This window comes from Tympanuchus pallidicinctus, unplaced genomic scaffold (assembly GCF_026119805.1).
Source record: "Tympanuchus pallidicinctus isolate F22 unplaced genomic scaffold, pur_lepc_1.0 scaffold10, whole genome shotgun sequence".
NCBI classification, from domain to species: Eukaryota; Metazoa; Chordata; class Aves; order Galliformes; family Phasianidae; genus Tympanuchus; species Tympanuchus pallidicinctus.
Window position 1 is genome coordinate 20,414,354 of NW_026294619.1, and position 19,328 is coordinate 20,433,681.

At 39.3% G+C, this 19,328-nt stretch overlaps 1 protein-coding gene across 2 annotated transcripts in view; it reads left to right on the forward strand.

The window, feature by feature from the left end:
• Positions 1-1,359: 1,359 nt before the first annotated feature.
• CHODL (chondrolectin) overlaps positions 1,360-19,328 on the forward strand; it is a 31,812-nt gene continuing 13,843 nt past the window's right edge. For both annotated transcript variants that reach the window (XM_052667088.1, XM_052667098.1), the window contains exons 1-3: positions 1,360-1,536; positions 17,478-17,790; positions 18,506-18,663. In XM_052667088.1, the coding sequence (XP_052523048.1) occupies positions 1,440-1,536; positions 17,478-17,790; positions 18,506-18,663 (568 nt within the window). In that variant the 5' untranslated portion in view covers positions 1,360-1,439. The remainder of the gene's footprint in view (positions 1,537-17,477; positions 17,791-18,505; positions 18,664-19,328) is intronic.

Consider the following 19,328-nt stretch of genomic DNA (forward strand, 5'->3'; position numbering starts at 1 on the left):
ACTCCCACCTCACCACAACCTTCTTTCAAGTTATTGTAGAGTGCTACAAGGTCCCCCCTGAGTCCCCTGCTCTCCGGACTAAACAATCCCAGCTCCCTCAGCCACTCCTCATAAGATTTGTACTCCATACCTCTCACAGTTTTGTTGCCCTTCTTTGGACACGCTCCAGGGCCTTGTTGTCTTTCTCATGATGAAGAGCCCACAACTGAAAATTACTGGAGGTATGGCCTCACCAGAGATGAGGACAGGGTTCTAATCACCTCCCTGCTTCTGCTGGCTCCACTATTTCTCATCTGCTCTTAAGTAACTTTATTCCAAAACATTTTGTACAGTATGACCATTTTGAGACTATTTCTCAATGTACTTATAGATTTAGAGAATAATAGTTATTGGCTTGGAACCCTAAAATCCACTTGGAAGACCAAGTCTCATCACTCAAACAAATAAATAACTGTTATTAAGAAATAGAAAAAGGTTGTGGCAAAATACAACAGAACTGGAAATAATTTTCCATTACAGTTTATGTGGGTTTTTCAGTAGGAAACTGATCTCAGGTAGTTTTAAAACAACTAGGAAATCCATCAAGTATTTTAAAATCCATAGTAATCTGAGATGTATTGACTTCACAACCTGGCTATAAACATCCAGAAGGAAAATAACTTACAAATATGACACGTATATATATGGTCTCTAGCTGAGTTTTGAGAAAGATGAAGTTGACTGGCAAACCATCAAATAATTTGCATGCAAGATGTCCATTAAACTCAATGGTAATCTGTCTAAGCCATTCTCTGGAATTCAAGTAAAAGATTGGTGCTTGGAAAGAGTGTCTGTCTTTAGAAATCTACAGATAGATATTTACAGAAGAAGCCCTTGACAACATGAGGTACTGGAAGGTCTTTGAAGCAGTCCTATGAACAGGTCCAGAAGAGTTACCGTGGCATGTTTTAAAAATGATGGTAATGTGAATTTGGTGTCCATATCTTCTAGAGCAGTGAGAAAAGGGAACTTTGCAGCTTATACACCTGTACTTATATATGTAGATGTACACATTTAAGTGGGAAACAACCTATTTCTACCCTTGTCAGGGGAAACATAGATCAGAAGACCTACAAAGCCCCAAAATGCTGCAGAAAGCGCTCGGTCAGGCTCTCGCTCTCAGCACGGTCACCCGCCCTGAGCGCCCCTACGTCGAGGCATCCAAGCACTACTGGAGTCGCTGGCACAGTGCGGATCTCGGGGCCGGGGGGCGGCAGGGGGAGGCGGGGGGCGGTGCTGGCCTTCTGCCCGGCCCGGCCCCCGCCTCTAAAGGTATATAGCGACGGGGAGGCGGCGGCGGGCAGCATTGCGAAGCGAGGAGCGAGCGGGCTGCTTTTCCCCGGCATGTGTGTGGGGCTTGTCCTGCCCTGAGCGGGGCTGCTGTACGCGGAGCCTTCGCCATGGGGCTGGGGCTGGGGCTGGGGCTGGGACTGGCCGCGGTGCTGGCGGCCGCCGCGCTGTGCGGGAGCGGAGCGCTCGGAGGGCGCGTCCTCAGCGGTAAGTAGCGGGAACGGGGAGCAGGCGGGAGTGGGAATCGACGGAGGGGAGAGATGGGGGCAAAGCACTCAAGAAGTAATCCTGCGGGCCAGCGCTGCTGTGCTGACGCTCCGGAGCGACTTGGCGCACGTCTAAGTGCATCTGCGGGCGCTCTCACCGCAGCGTCGGAGTTGGCGAGCACTCTCCGTCCGGTGGAGGCTGGGCACAGCTCTGATTGCGGGTCCTGGGAGACGGAAAGTTCCGCTGCCAAACTTCTGCGGTAGCCGTAAGGCAGTTCCTGCCACCGCGGTGTTTTCTTGTGCAGACAGAGTTTTTGAGCTGATTGAGTGCCTGCGTAACTCTGGTCCGTTCTGTCGGCGGGACAAGAGAGAACGGACACGTTGCAGTGTCTCTGAGCCTTGTGCCTTGAAATGTTTGTGGCCATGCGGGAATGTTTCTTCTCTTTGTAATACAGGTGGGAGGAAGAAGCAAACTATTAAGAACACGGCACAAGTAGTTTTGTGATGTGTGGGTGCACCCAGAGCTCTCTTAAGAGAGAAAACAGTACTTCAGAAACATGTATCCAAAGCATGAGATTAGGTTTAGTTAAAAGCTGTGGGATCGCATTGTACATTCCCAGCACACAGGTTCATTTGCAGAGAAGCTGCAAAGTGTAATGAAGAAAATGTTTTTAATTGGATTTGTGTCAGATCCTCCAAGCTAAAGCTAACAGGCTCCTGGAGGCATGCTGGGTGCACAACCAAATCCTTATGTCTATCTTGAAGCAAAGATTTAGACACCTGATTACACTTGTTAATGAGTAGTGTGTAAGTCTCTGTATGTGCAGGTAAAAACGTGTCTTCATAAACCTACTGCAGAACAGTGCAAGTTATTTCTATGAGCTGTCACAAAGACTGCAATGGCAACTTGTCAAGGAAAGTTTTTTGCAGGGCTTTTGGTATTCAACATTAGGTTTCTGATTCCAGACAGTTTTCTTTGTAGCTGCTCATGGAGTACAGTCACCGACCATTCCAGTGATGTCTTGTTTGAAGCAAGCTCATGTGCACAACAGATGTACTGTATGTGTGTATGTGAAACTATCTTTCAGGAAAAAAATAGCTAAGTAGAAGTGCTGCAAACATTTAGGAAAAGCTTGCCTGCCTAGCATTTACCCAGAAGTATTTAATCCACCTCTGTTATAAAATTTGTAGTCATTTACAATACAGTAGAGCTCTTAGTTTAACAATTTATGTTAATGCTGTAGTGCATTTTGTTATAGTAAGGAACAGTGAAGATTGCACATTCATAAGATTGCATTTTGCATTAGCATTCTTGGTGTAAGAGTCCACTTGTGGCTGAGGAAAGCTCATCCCTTTGTCTTCTACCTGGATCTTCTGCACTTAAATGACATACGCAGCAAACTGAATAGAAGCCATCTTATAAAAGAGTGCATATAACACAAGTACCACCTGTTCTAGTTGTGTATAAGACTTTAGGTTTTGGACAGAATACAGACTGCAGTATTCAAAGCGTGCAATCAGTCTCATGCCACTCTATTATTCTAGCTAATGCTTGGTTAATTTAATACAGAAGAGGATTTAAAGCCACTTACAGAAGGAACCATTTGTATCCTATTAGATATATTAGCTACATTTGTATTCATTAGGTAAAGAGGACCCATACTATACAGAAACAGTTGAAGATACTCAGTGTGCCTCTATCAGTGTGTCCTGCAATATGTGGGGAGGACTCATTGTTTCTCACATGAACCCCACCCTCTCCTGCCACATGCACACGGGTGTACAATGATTAATATGCACTTTTCAAGAAAGAAGTACTACTGCTGAACTACTGGACAGTGTGTGCTGCCTACCTCTCTCCAGTCTTGGTTGTCTTTTGGACTTAAGCAGGCTTACATTTAAAATTACAAACCTTCATTCTAAACAGACCTGTTTCTGAGAAAAATGTTAACTTATGCTTCAATCTTCATAATATGTAGGAAATGGAAATATCTCAGTTTTCCAAATATGTTTAAAAAAATAATCCCCATCACTCACATTAAAAAAAAAAAAAAAAAAAAAAAAAAAAAAAAAAAAAAAACAAGTTCATTACCTTAACCTGAGTGCTGGTTGAAGCTTGAAGCTTCTGGAAAGATTCCCATTAATTGTGGTAAGTTTGCAGCAGCCTGAGCAACAATTGCAAAAAAATTGCAGCCATTTTGCTCTCAGCATCAAGAGGGCACAGAAGGAAGAGTCTACCTTTTGAAAATGCCACTTCCTTAGCTAAAAGTTTCCTGTTTCTTTTTCAAAGAATGTGCATTTTTTTTTTTTTTTTTTTTTTTTTTTTTCCCCTAGGCAATTGCAAAGTTGATTATTTGCATCAAGACATTCATATTTAGGTGTTATTCTGCCATCTCTAATTTGAAAGTTGTTAAAGAGAAGTAGTACAAGTGGTTTGCAGTGTTAATGCAGCTAGAGAGATGCTTTGCGAGGCGTGCTCACAGCCTCTGTGTCAGAGTATTTAGTATTGCCAAAGAATTGATGGTCAGAGAAAAGAATTAAAGCAGCTCTGGAGAAACTGCTGAGTCTGCCTTGCTACCCCATGACCTCATGAGGAATGTGAAGTGATGATAATGCAGTTTGCAAAATGCAATTACTTTAAGTATCTATTGGGCAGGAAAGATGCAAACTAATCTTATTACTAGTCATTTAACAGCCTATATATTAATCATAGACATTATACCTTAATGGCTGCTGTTTGCTGTATGTTTGTATTTCTATGGCTTTTAACATTTTTCTCTTCACTGTGGCAATGTGTCAGTACCAGATTAAGTGATACAATATTTTGGTATAAAAGTAACTGGCTATATGAAATCCCAAATAAAGTAAAACATTTTTTGGATCACAAAACAACAAGGGTGGCCACTAAACTATAGGCTTGTTTGTTTCACATCTAGGATGTAGATGTTTTAATTCGCACAGCTCATAATCACATTTGAGAAAGTCATAAGTATTATGAAGTATTTTCCTGGGTATTGCATTGAATATCCATGAACTGATAACAAATCCTTTTTCAAAAGGCAAAATTCAATTCAGGTCACTTGGCTTGGCCTACTTGTTACACCTGAGTTTTGTCTTTGTGGCTTTAAGTATTTTTGGTTGATGAAACTTTTTGATGTTCTTAGTAACATGGACTGTTATTTTTAAGATACACTGGTAGCTCAGAGCTTGAAGAAGTATTATTAAAAAGAACACTGCTCTTCTTACCTGGAAAAGGTACATGTGTGATTGCTCTGTAATGAACACAGAATTGTGAATGCTCAGCATTTGGTTCCGTAATAGAAAAGGTTTTAATGGAAATGCATATCTGTGTGGTACAGGATCTTTTTGTTGGGATGGTTTAAACATACTATTTTGGATAATTGCTGTTGCTGAGTCTTTGAGAACTGCAAGGGAAGTTGGGTACTTAATGCCCATAAACTCCTTTATTAATTCTTTCTTTACACATCTATTTTGACCAGTGTCTCCTTGGTGATTAGTCAGTGATCTAGGATCTTAAATGGAAATGAAATGATGAATCCTGGTTATAGATGCATGCTTCTGTTAAACACTTTTTGCTCCTAAGAAGGAAGTTACATAATACGGAATTACCGCATCTAGGCCTTGGGCTTCCAGCTCAAGAAAGATGCAGAGCTGTTGGAGAGAGTTCAGAGGAGAGCCACAAAGGCAGTCAGATGGCTGGAGCACCTCTGAAATGAAGAAAAGCTGAGGGAGTTGGGCTTGTTCAGCCTATAGAAGAGGAGGTTCCAGGAACACCTCACTGGCCTGGAGGAAAGATAGGGAGGGAGTCTTTATCTTGCAGTGTTGTGATAGGGCAAGGAGTAATAGTTTTAAGCTAAAAGAGGTTGGATTTACATTAGATATGAGCAATAAATCTTTACTAAGAGAGTGATGAGGTGCTGGAACAGCTTGCCAAGAGAAGTTGTTGATGCCCCATATCTGGAGGTTCTCAAACCAGATTGGATGGGGCCATGGGCAGCCTGAAGTAAACTGCTATGAATGTGCTAAGAGCATAGTTTAGATAACTTGAGATGCATGATGGTGGAGGAGTTTTTCCATGGCAGAGCAGATATACAAGAGTACTTAGATCAGTTCCAGGAATTGGACTTCTATGTCAGAGTCTAAAATTCTAACATTTTGTCTCGGGTGAGCAGGCTTAAGAGAACATACCACAGAGGGAGCTGTGGTACATAGACTGTGGGGCAGGATGGATGTTTTGCCTGTCTTTCACAGCTTTTCTTGCTCCTGGTGAGACAAGGCCAATGTTTTGTACCAGTGCAGCAGCTTGGTGCAAAATAATCTCTTACCTTCTTGAAGTTGTTTTCTATATCTTGAGTTTACTTCTCTGTAGTTCAGATCTGATTGTGTGAAGGTGAAACTTTGGGTTTATAAGCTGTTTGCAGGAAAACATGCTTTGGTTCATAAGGTATTCTGTAAATTTACAACACTATCTGATTTTTAAGACTAATTCTCATAATGACTTTCTCTTCTCCAATCACTCATGAATCTGAAAAGAATGTACTCTATTATACATGAAATAAGAAATAACAATGACTTGATAGTCATGGTATTCCCATGCCTATACTAGGGACTCACTATTCCAAAATGATTGGAGCCTCTTGATGAAGAAGTCCCCATCACTGACAAAAGATAGGACTTTCAACTCCAAGCAGTCTAAAGAAATAATGAATCCTAACTAAAAAGTTAGCATTACTCTAATCAGCATATAAATGTAGCTGCAATATACAGTTAATAATTCTAGGATTGCTTCATAAACAGTGAAGGAAAAAATATATATTTAGAGTGTGATTATATCATTTTAACAGTCTTGAAAATACTGCCAACACACCCTAGAAACACTTGTTATTTTCAGTCGTCTACACAGTGAGGTTAGTAAGACAGCTCAGATACTGACAGCTATGTTCTGAATTGGTAAAGACAAATTGCACTGGATGTATCAACAACTTATTTCCTTGTGGTGTTTCATACATGTGATGTGAAATAGCCAGTTATACTTTACCTCCATTTGGCTTTATAATAAGTGATATTTCCCTCTAAAAAAACATTTGTTTTTTTCCCTCCTTAGGAAGCTCCTATCTTTGCCCAAAGTGAACTGTAATCACTAAGTTCTAAGTTCCCACATAGAAAGGTTTTTCCCATGCTTGTGATCAGAAGATGAATGAGCAAGAATTTGTCCATTGCTAACTCTTTTCATTGTGAGACTAATGTAGAAAAGTCAGCACACTATTGCACACATACAGAGATGATTGTAAGGTGATCCACCAAGGAAACTTTAATTCTATGAAACAAGGAAATGAATATAATTTCACATTCATGTTTAAATTTTATGTACATAAATACAGGTCTCTTTGTAACAAATATATGAAAATACACTGACAGGAAAAAGAAAAAGAAATTTAGCTGAAAAAGAATAAGAGTGTAGAGATGCTTGCTGTGGATGCTGACTGATGAGTAATTTCAATGATTTTAATGATTAAAGATTTATGAGCAATTCCTTTCTAGAGACTAAAATAAGACATGAGCAATGAGCAGAAACTCTCAGAAGTGCTTAAATTCATGCTTGTGATAAATCTGGTTGAAGGAATCTACTGATGTATTTATGGAAATGTCTGCTGATTTGAGGTAAGGGAATCAGTATACTCTGCTCTCCTAGGCTGGCAGACATGAAGCTTGAGCTACTCAGACCCTACAGTTTCTATCAAGTCTATTTCAAAAAATGCTAAAAACAACTTACTAGCTTCCATGTTATGCTTGTCCTAATGTGATCTAGGAAATCTTTTCTGTTTTTTTAGCCACACTGAAAACTATAGATGGAGAGACTTAATTTGCCAGTTTTCTTGCAAGACTGATTCTGTCAGTACTTCAGCCTTTTTGTTAAACTGCTGAAATGTCTGAAATAAATGGAGTTTTCTTGGTGTCTTTAGGCTGTGGCATACACACTTTATTGCTCTCTGCAACTACCTGAAAGTAGATTGCAGTGAGGAGGGTGTTAAGCCCTTTTTCTCAAATGATCTCTTTTGACAACTGGTTGAATGCCAGGAAATGTCTCAAATTGTGCCAGAGGAGGTTCTGATTGAACACTGGGAAGAATTGCTTCATGGAGAAGGTGACTGAGCATTGGCACACATTACCCAAGGAAATCCCCATCCCTGGAGCTGTTTTTACGGACATGGCACTAAGGGACATGAATTAGTGACAGGACTTGGTAGGTCAGGTTAATGATTGGACTTGATGGAATCATGAAGTTCTTCTCCAACCTAGATGATTCTATGTAAAAATACATGTTTTGTGCATTTATGAAAGATCTCAGAAAAATAAAAATATCAAGCCAAAGCATTGCTAACAGTTTCAGCAGTGTTTTAAGTCTTGGCTAAGTAATTTAGATCCTGGAGAAGACTTGTAGATATGTGGGTCTTTCTAACACCTTGTATTTCCTCTTAGTCTGAACAGACTCGGTCACCGACATATGTGTCATCACTGGTCTCCCTGTGTGAATCTGTGGAAGTTAGTATGGTTGATTAATACTTCTCATGCATTATATTTTGGCTAGCATTGCAGACTTTTTAACAAGCTTCTTTGTTGAGACGGTTCATGTTGTGTCATGTTGAAATGCAAGCCTGTCATTGAATTTGTGTGTGGATGCTGATGCTCAGTTGGCATTGTCCTCATGCATAGTGGGGCCAAGAAGCTGGTTGCTTGCTGTGATGATATTGCTAGACCTATCAAAGAAAGAAAGGGGGAAAATTTGATCTGATACCAGTCTCTTTCTTCTCAATATAGAAAAAGAGAAGTCAAGTTGAAACTTTTAGAGGGTTCACGTGGCAACTATATTGACACTTTGCACACATGATGAATCCCTGAGTGCTGTTGTGCACTGGCTCCTTATACAAGCAAGTGGCTGTCTGCTATGATCAGTTCTGTGATATATACTCGTTCACATGATCAGAAGAAAGAAAAAAGTTATTACAGGAAAAGCTAAATACATAGGTTTTAATTTATGATGTGAAAGTGAACTGATGCCAAGAAGAGAGGGAAGATTTCAGAGCTTCAGTGATTTGACTGGGGTGAAAAAAAAGTTTTCAGGAAATAATTAACAAACATTTTTTTTCAAAACTGACATATCATGCAAACCAGCAATTAATACTACTTGATTGTTCTATAAAAATGGATATTTATTTCCCAGTAGAACACACTTATGTTGTATTGATTCTGTCAACTGCATGTTCCACATGGATAATTATGGATGGCAAAATGTTGATTAGCTTCTAATGAGATTTAGATATCAAACTACTTCTTTATGGCTCTATTAGCAGCATGCCATGTGTGCAGTGCTAAGAAGCTAACTATGAGAAATAACTGTTATTTTATCTGAAAGAAGTGAATAAGCCTGTTACTGCTTTGGAAAGATGGCAGCCTTTCATGAGGACAAATGTTCCAGTCCTGAGTACATCAGGAACAAGCTAGTGACTGATGCACCACATCCCCAGTTTTGAAAATCCAAGCTGACTTGTCTGCTCTGGGGAGTACAGATTCTTCCAGCACTTTAACCAACACAGTGAAACCATCTTTTGCGGGACAAGAAATCTTTGCTTCCATCTTTCCATGACAAGAAATGTGCAAATTCTGAGGATAGAACTTCTGACTACTTGACTTTAATAAATCTCCCCATAATAATCCATTCAGATGAATACCTGTCATCAGTGTTTATATATAGACACTTTAACTTCCTATTTAACTTACCAACTATCTTTCTGCAACGTGCAGGGAGGCTATTGAAAATCATTTAATTTCTTTCTTTTTTGCTTGTTTATTTTTCATCCAGATAGCAAAGTCCAGGCATAAGGGAGAATGGCTGTTACAAGTAATAGCCAAATGAGCTCTGGACAGTGTCACCTTACAAATAGATCTGTACTCTTTTTGGTTGCTCGGTTTTGTAAAAGTGTAGGTGTTATGGATCTGAGAGCATTCGTTATTCAGAAATAACCCAGAAAAATCCCTGTCTCCCAAAGCACTTGGCAACTCAACAGTATAAACAGTCAAGGCTGGCATATAGTTGAAAACTTCACTTCTCATGGCAAAATAAAAAAAATAAAGAATCCCTGGACTGGACTAGGACAAATATGCCTTATGTTGCTTTGTATACTGTTCAGGTGCATTAAATCTCAGCATGAACAAATAGTATGATACAGTACTTTTAACCTTCAACTTCCATCTTCCCCATTTTCTTTCTGTGCAGGAGTTGCATTAATTTTAGAGATTGGTGTTTGGCAGGTGTCTGAGTGCCTCTGTCATCAACTTTTCTGATTCATGTGATATGGGATAGTTAGTAGCTGAAGATAGATTACTCGATCTATGTTTGAGAGAGAACAGAAAGCACTTATAAAAAGAGGTAAATTCTATTCTCTGCCTTTATTGGTTTTGTATGCTAATACCTGAGAATTTATCACTTATTATGAAAAGTATTGTAAAATTTCTGGCTCATAGACAAGCGTTGCTTAAGAAAGACTGTTCCTCTCAAGAAACTTTGTCTATGTGCTACAACAGTATGATAGGCACACAGACTATCTGCCTGTACAAAAACCCAAAGCACAGCTACTTAATAGACTCACATGACTCCCATATTTTATGTAAGCACTTAAAGAGAACTCAGAAAACTCGTAAGTGGTGTTTTTTTTTTTCTTTCATATAAATCACTTTAGAGAAACTGTATTATGGCAGCTAGGTTTAAACCTTAATCCATGAAAAAGTTATAAATAAGAAGTTATTCTTCTCTCTGCAGACTTTGATATTAAGAGACTGGGAGAAGAAGTACCAATCAAGGTACAAAAGACGAAGCAAAGAAAATGTTACTACAGAGAGAGCTGATCTTCGTAGCAGTATGTAGGGCAAATTTGGTAGCAAACTCAATTCCCTAAACTGCTTTGGAGCTTGAGTTGGGCAACATATGTGAGCTGAGTACTGAGTAAACTGGAGAACAGTGTGTCTTCAGCATTACAAACCTTGTGAGAGAAGATAGTAATTTTCTCTTACAATAAAAACAGACAGCATAATTATGAAATCTCATCACAGTAACAGTTCTTTAAAAAAAAAAAAAAAGATGACTCTTCAAAAATATAAATTAAATTCAGTAGACTGGATGAACACAAGCATGATGCAGTAAAACATAAAGAACAGTAACATAAAATGTCAAAACAAGACCAGCACCTGAGCTTCATTGAAATCTGACTAATGATACAAGGGTTAGTTGACACGATGCCCCATCTTTGAATCAAAATGTGATTAGGAAATTGTAATATCTTTAGACCACATTCTAAAGTGCATTTTTATGGCTTGTTGTGGAGTAGCCTGTATCTTGCATTCTGGCTACACAGCTTCCGAAATCAGTGTGCTCACATAAGTTCCGGACTGAAATCTGTTTTCATAACGCAAGCAGGAAAGTATTATTAAAGCAGTAGAATATTTTAATTAATTTACAGAGACTTCTGTCCCGCTATTATTTTTCTTTATCTCTTTAAGTCTCCATGTCTTTATTACTATACTTTCAGAGGCCTCTGTTAGCCTCATTCTGGTCTTTGGGACTTTGGTTAGTGTTGACTGTTCCACATGTGTTTGCACCGAACGTTCCTCTGTTTTCAGCTAAATTCATTATCTTATAAGTCACCATATGAAAACATAATGGACTTTCTAGAGCAGGCTTTGTACGTCCATTTTTTCTCTTTATGCTGTATGCATTCAGCTACTGTTACCACAAATCTGGATGAGTGCTAATTGTAGCTGAACTGAGCCTTGGGTTGTAGCTTAGTCAACAATGTTCAAGAGGGAGATGGGATTTACAAGCAGGGAGCTTGTCTTTTATTGGGATTTCCAAAACTTCAAGCTGAGTCATGTTCATGACACAGGATAAACCTTATGCCTCTCATGGCCCATAGGGATGTAGTTGGCAGTTACAGAGGTGGCTCTTTGAGATGGATAATATCAGTAAGCTTTGTTGTCAGTGACATTGCTATAAATTCTATCATGATAAACCTAAAGGAACCTATTGTTTCTTTCAAATGAGGAACCACTATTAAAACATAGCAGAGATATTCCTGATTGAAGTACCTAGTATTTGTTCACTACTCCTTTTCTTAAAGGAGATCTCCTTTCTTACTTTGTCTGCAGAAATGTTTTAAGTAAGTATCAATATTTGAACTAAAAGCTAGATTTATTTCAATGTTGTTATCAAAGTATTTTATTAGGGAGGCGCTGAGACACCTAAGGATGAAAAAGTAACATGACGGTGCTTAATGTTTCTTAGCATAGATATTGTGCCCTTGCTTTCTTCAGCTGCGGGAATGGCGAGAAGAAGTGAAAGAAAGGGATTTTAAATCAACTTCTCTGCAGTAGGCAAATAGAATTGCTAAGGCAGAGAGGGCTGAGGGACCAGGGGTAGAGCTATGCTTTATGGCTGGTGTGTGCAGGACAAGGAGAAAATTATAAACTTCTTCAGGTTTGTTCCCTGATGAGAACATCTGGGAGTTCTAACCTTGTAGTTCTGCAGTGCAATAGTGGGAGAACAGTTTTTCTTTCTGTCAGTTCAATGCAGCACTCTAACTTCAACAGACTTTCTGGTGCTCTGGTGATGATGAAAAGGTAATGTGAGTGTTAATGGCAATAATTCAAGTGCCTGTCTCTATGCCTACTTCTGAGCAAGGTCTGAGGGCAGCTGCTTGGGTGAGGGGAGGTTAGTTAGGAGTTAAGGAGCCTACTGATTCCATGAAAAGAAGGATATAGGTATCTATAGGTATCTATAGGTAGTCAGATAGGGTTGGTTGAAATACCAATTTGAGCATTTGTAAAGGATAGCAGTGAGAATAAATTATTAAATTTTCTTTATTGCATTAGTTAGATCTTTGGTCTCATACTTGAGGGAGGACTAAATACATTTGCATCTTTTTTTTTCTTTCTGGATGCGCTGTGATGAAACATTATTTTTCTTCAAGGTTTTTTCAACTAAAGCAGCCTAGGGTAGACTTTATGGAAAGGTTGCAAAGACCATACTTACCTGTGTTTATTCATGTTGAGCAGTATCCAAGCCTGATTAATTCCAACTCGTAAAACTAGTTTCAATTCAGTTGCGATAGGAAAATTGGAATTAAACTTATAAAGTTGAAATAGCCAATGTTGTTTTAGAACTAACAGTAGGGTGTTGACAGCTATAAAGATGTTTGATAAAGATATTTGAAAAACGCTATAGTTAATGTTTCCATACTTATCTGCTTTACAGTGTGGTCCATTCTCTCATTTTCACTAGTGAATTATTTTTGCTTTGTAGTTCATAAATTAGTAGGGAGACAAAGCTGTAAAAAATATTGCTTTAATGCTTGACATCTCAGCATGCTCTTAAAAGAACACTAAAATGTCAGCTGATTTGCCAGCTATTAACGTAGGACTGCAGATTTCCATTAACACATTGAACTAGATCTGCAACAGCAGATAAAAGTCCCCTTTGAAAGAAGAAAGAAAAAATTCAGAGAGGGTCAATGCCTAAACACAGGAACTAAATTAACTGGAACAAAAGAAAATTCAGAGCTTCTTCCAGAAAGCTTACTACACTTCTACACTTCATTCTTAAAGGATAAGTCTTAAACCCAGATATTTCTTGGTTGCTTGCTGTTTTCTCTATTTTTGTTTTGACACGTATTCTTGCACAAATGATCAGCCTGTAGGGAAGGAACATTTCTTTTGTATAGAGAGTAACAAATGTTAAGAGGCACTGGAGTAGGGCAGTGGTAGTAGCACTGGGCCTCCTGGAGTTCAAAAGTGTTTGAACTCTACTCTCAGACATGGGGTTGATTTTTAGGTGGTCCTGTGTGGAGCCAGGAGTTTGACTTGATGATCCTTCAAGGTTTTAATTCACTAACCATTTCAGATAAACAGAAAGGGTACAGATTGGTCCTTTGTTTTTGTATTCTGGACCTCCCAAGAAAGCACCTTACTCAGAGTGCTTAACAGACTTACTGGGCTGCACAAAGCAGGTACATACCAAGTGCTACAGTAGCACCAATTGCACAATTCTGCTGCCACTGTGCATCACAAATACCTGTCCTTTTCCTCACTCCATGCAGCCTTATGTGTTTTACTCAGCTTGGTGGGAATAATGGAGATGTTCACACTAGTCCAGTATTGAAGTTGCATGAGCATACAGTGCAGCTTACAGCTTATGGATACAGGCTTTATAGCAGCTCAGAAACATCACATGCCATTTGGTAAGAGTCTCCTTGCAACATCTGACTGAGAATGACACATTTAACTGGGAGATCAGCACACTGAAGAAGCTTGGTCAGTTGACCAGCAAAGACTAATTTCTCCTGTTGGAAAGGTCCTTCAATTCAGTAACAGAAGAAAGGGAATGTGCATGAGAATGGAACATGAAAGAGCATTTCAGGCACACGAGAAACATGAGGAACAGGGTGGCTGGAAGTATGATGCTATGGAGGGAAAGGTGGTTATTTTCCCAGGAAAGGAAGAGCTGCAGCAGAGGCATTGACATCTGAAGTGACCAAACTAGTCAAACTGGTGGTCTACTTGAATGAAACCATGATAGAGATATTTTGTTATCTGAATTTGCTCATAACTTACTACTTGTTGTCAAAGAGAAATATATGCATAGAAGGAGAGGAGTTGTAAAAGATTTTTTTCTGAAAGCTGTCTGGGAAGTAAAACGAAGAAGACAATGGACCAAGGAATCTCCATAAATCTGCTTCTACTTCATGAATTAAAGCTTTGAATTCAATCTTCAGTTACAGGGAGAGTCCAATCTCCATTTAAATGATTATTTCTGTCTTAATTCAGTGCTAACCTTTGGATGTTTGCACTCCTATGTACATATGTGTACTCTGGCAGTAAGCCATAGTCACTCATTCCCAGTGATGGCAGTCAGAATTCTCCTTTACTGTGCACTCCATCTTGTCAATGAGACAAAGGTCCTGAGGAAAGTAAGAAGGTTTGTGATCACACCAGCAAAATTTGAAGTACATTATATATGAAAGAGTTGAGCTGTTATTTCATATGCAGCTTTCAGTCTTGCATTTCATACTTCTGTTCATTCAGACATTGCTTTGTTATTTTGATAATAGGTGTCCTTTTTTTTTTTCTTCTTTTTTCTTTTTTTTTTTTTCCAAAGAAGTGCTATAAAGAAACCCCTTATTTTACATCTCTAATGAATGCATCTAATGCATCTCTAATGAAGTGTCTTCCCCTTGATTCTTCAGCAGCCTTGCCCAGCTAGACTTTGGCTCTGTGTAGATTCACTGATATCAAGGCTCTTCACTTATTTGAATGAAGGAAAATATCAGTGAAGAAACAAGGACAAACTGTAGAGTTGTCAGGACATTATCAGAGAAAGTCCAAGGAGGTAGACTCCTCCTGGTCACTGAACCTGATTCATTGCTCAAGTTTGTCCTTACATTAGATTTTTCTTGTTCCTACACTGTTTTGTCAAGATAACAGCTGATAAAAGACAACTCCAGAAATCTGTCTGCTAAGCCTAAGTAAAAGGTTTTTTTTTACTGATAGTGTTTCCTCTAGGTGAACTATAATAGACTGTCATAAAGAAAAAGGTTTCAGATTTTTTGAGGAAGGTTCACAACAATCACAGAAAACATTAAAAAATTAAGTGTAGTGTATAAAAAATAGAAGTTACTTTCAGATTTAGCTAAAAGTCATGAGGTGATCATGTCTTTATGTTCACTTTTTGAACCCTTCCTCTGTCCACCAAATAAACTTACTGCTTAGTGAGTCTGCTCATTCCACATTTTGTACATGTTGAATAAGCTCTAGAGAATCCCTCTAGTTGAAGATAATTGTTTTTCCTTTTCAGGAGAAGGGTGTCTTTCTCTGCCAAAGAACTAGAAGGAAAAAAACATTATTTTGTCATTGCCTTCTGATATTTTTCCACACTTCTAACTAAGAAGAGAAGGGAAACCCTCTGTGAATGCAGTAGATCCAGTGCTTTTTGAAAGCATCGTGGGGATTATTCAGTATCTTGATAGCACTGAGATGTCTGCAAATGTCTGGAACTTCTCTTGCTGTGTTAAGGGACATTAGGATCATGGCTGCCATCTCCAGCACCGCTGGTTCATGGACTTCTGCCTGACTTGCTGGACTTGTAGAGTCCAGACTGGTGCTTGGGATCTCTGGACTTGGAGGACATGGCTGCCATTTTCCTACTTGCATGTTCATTCAGTATGCAGCAAAACTGAGCATATGTCCCAGAGACATGCAGACAAGGCTGATCATACAAACAGCTGCAGACAAGGTGCTGCCTTCAACAGCATCCACCCGTGGGATCCACTCTTCAGGCTGATGCATGCACGTTTGTGGGTCCCTTGAGTACTGGCAGGTGCCCACTGTCCACCCAGATCCCAGACTCCTTACCTACTTCAGATCCCAGACTCCTTACCTGCTTCATGAATCAGCTACTCACAGGCTGAGCTTGAAGCTTGCTGCAACAAGATGGTGGCTATGTTGACAAATAGTGTTTTATAGCTGAGAATTTGCTGTATCAAATAGTGTCATTGTGCTCTTTGTATCTGTTTCCATGCAAGCTACAATAGGAGCCATTGCTTGTGGAGCAATTTACGTATACATGCACACTGAGTTAAGTTACAGACACTCAGCCCCTTAGTAGCTGGCACCTGGGCTTGGTTCTACTGCCCAGCTCCAGCCACTGATGTGGAGCCTGCCCTTGTCTCAAGCTGGTGCCTCCCTAGAACTGATTTTTAGGACTGGCATCAGTCCTGCTGCTGGTAGTGAGAGAGGCCTAGCTGGGGTGGAAACCCTGCCTGCTTTAGGAGCTGATGCTAAGAGCATCCCTATATTTGCGGTGAAATGTGATAATACACAGATAAACAGTTAAGAAAAAATTTAATAATAAGACAGGATAGACTGCAGTGACTACCTGCAGGGCTCAGTCAGCTGAGTGTGCTGACCAGGCCCCATTTTACATGACTGTTTTTTATCCTTTTCCATCTTTTCCTCCCTGTTCCTCCCCATTTATTAACCCTGCACTGTCCATCATTGGTGTATACAGTTCCGCAAACCCCCAACTCCCTGAGCCCCCAGGTTTGCATCCTTATCAGAAGCAAAGCCATGTTTGCATGCATTTTCTTGATTGCCTTCCAGTTGGTGTCAGACAAATGTTTATCTCCTAGTTTTCTCCATGACATTTGCCTGTCAGACTTGTGTCTATATGTTTATTGCTTCCTCTTGCTTTTACTAACTCTTTTTAAAATGAAGAAGTCATTCACTTCTTTGACATTGACCCTTTAAGGAGCATTCTCCTTCTGCACGGACTTAGAGGTTGCATTTAGAGATGCCATAGCAGAGAGTAATTGTGTGTAACTATGTCCTTGTGAAAGCAGCCTCTCACGGTCACATGGCAGAACAAAGAATGAGTTAGCTTCTTCCTGCCTCTAACACTGAGAAGTTCAAACTTTTTTTTTTTTTTTTTTTTTTTTTTTTTCTGGTCAAATAGCTTTCCTTAGCAATGAGAAGTGGAGTTGGCCCATTAATTATGAAATACCCTCCAGATCCTAGCTTTAACAGTAGGACTTAACAGTACAATCATTAAAAGCAGAGAAGCATTTCTAGAAGTAAGTGGGAATCTTCAGTGTCTCAGTAAGTTTAATGAGCGTGGGAAGAAAACATAGATTCCAATGAACTGTACATTATGAGCCATGTTAAATTCAAGCTAAGGTTTTCAGCAGTGCCACTGTGTTACTGTGAGTCCTTTCACAATAAGTGCCTACTCACCTACACCTTTATTCATGATATGCTGTATTTTTTTATTTATTTTTTTCCTTTTTTCACATTTGTCACGTATCTACTTCTTTTTTTCAGGTCAAAAGGTGTGCTATGGTGGCTTCAAGCGTTCCTGCTACAAGATAGCTTATTTCCAGGACTTATCTAGACGCGTGGGCTTTCAGGAGGCCCGCCAAGCTTGTGAAATGGATGGCGGGGCTTTACTGAGCTTGGAAAGTGAAGCTGAGCAGCAACTAATAGAAAACATGTTACAGAACCTCACTAAGTCAGGCTCTGGGATTTCTGATGGTGATTTCTGGATTGGATTGTGGAGAAGTGGTGATGGACTGACCACCTCCAGTGCTTGCCCTGACCTCTACCATTGGGCTGATGGAAGTATGTCACCCTTCAGGTAAGTCTCTAAAGCTGCTTATTGAGCAGGTATAATGGAAACAAATGAAGAGTGAAATGTCTGGTAAAAAAAAAAAATATCACAGAATTGTAAAATCACAGAAGGGGTTGGGTTGGGAGGGACCCACTTGCTGCCCTATGAAGTTAATAGCATAACTCCTTAGCTTCTCCAGCCAAGGGAGAGCTGGCAGCCAGGGTTTTGAATTTTAATCTGTGAAGGGATGGCATAGGAGATGGCAGCCTACAATTTTCTTTGCTTCCATTTCAAATAAATTCTGCAAGACTGGCCACCACAAGTCAGGCGGCTAGCCAGCAAATAAATTAATGCAGGTTGCTTAATGCAAACTGTTCTGTTTCTACACTGTCTTTTGAAAAAGCTTTAATTTCATGATTAAGCATAAGGCCAGAAAAACAGCAGCTCACAGGCCTCAGGACAAAGGGGATCTGTTAAGAGTCAAATAGGAATGAAAACGAGTAAAAGAGCAGTGTTATTTCTAACAGAATGTTATTTATACAGAGATGGTTTTGATCAGAACTTTAAGATCCAGAAATTTGCAGTCCAGGTTTTAAATGCCTTTTATAGAGATGTTGTGGGAAATGCTGTTAATCATTGAAGAAGACGAAGTCACTTTTTTTTATTGATATTAACTGTTCTCCTTGATATTCTGATTAATTTTATTGTCAAAATTTGAAAGTTTTTATTTATTTACTGCTAGAAATTGGTATACAGATGAGCCTTCCTGTGGAAGTGAAGCCTGTGTTGTCATGTATCATCAGCCAACTGCAAACCCTGGTCTGGGAGGGCCGTATCTTTATCAATGGAATGATGATAGATGCAACATGAAGCACAATTTTATCTGCAAGTATGGTCCAGGTAGGTGAAACTAAAATCATCTCTCACAGATGGGGTGCTTCCTTAGAAAATCTACTGCCTCTTGTTTTGTGAAGGAAGCTGCAAATGTTTTCTGGCCGCACTATTAGACTTGCCAATGTTACCGATTCCTTTGGAGAGTGAGTGACAGAGCTGACATTAATTGGAGTTGCAATTTATCAAGGCTAGTGGTGTTTTAAGTAAAACTATCTGTGTTAAAGAAGAATGTTTTTTCAAGATTCACTATCTTTCCTTCTCAGGATTATACTGATTTAATTTATTTACTAGTTTACTCTTCAAAAAATTATTCTAAACGGCCATTTTTTCCTTTCCCTACTTGCTCTCCTATAGGATGGTCAAACCATCTCTTGATCCTACCACAAAAATTTAAGCCGTTTTTGCAGTTTCATACCTCTGAAATTCTGTATCAACTTATATATGATAATTATTTCCAACAGTATTGTTTTAATGAAAGAAAGAACAGTAGGAAAAAAAGTCTTCATCTGCAGATGGTGGCAGAAAAAACCCAAGTCTTATGCAATATACTTCAGGCATGATATAGGTTCAGCAGAGGAAATTTGAACTATGAACTAGAATACTGTGCAATCAGTAAAAAGACATGAGAAGTAAACTTCGAAGTTGAACCTGTAACAGGTTTTGCTTTTGAT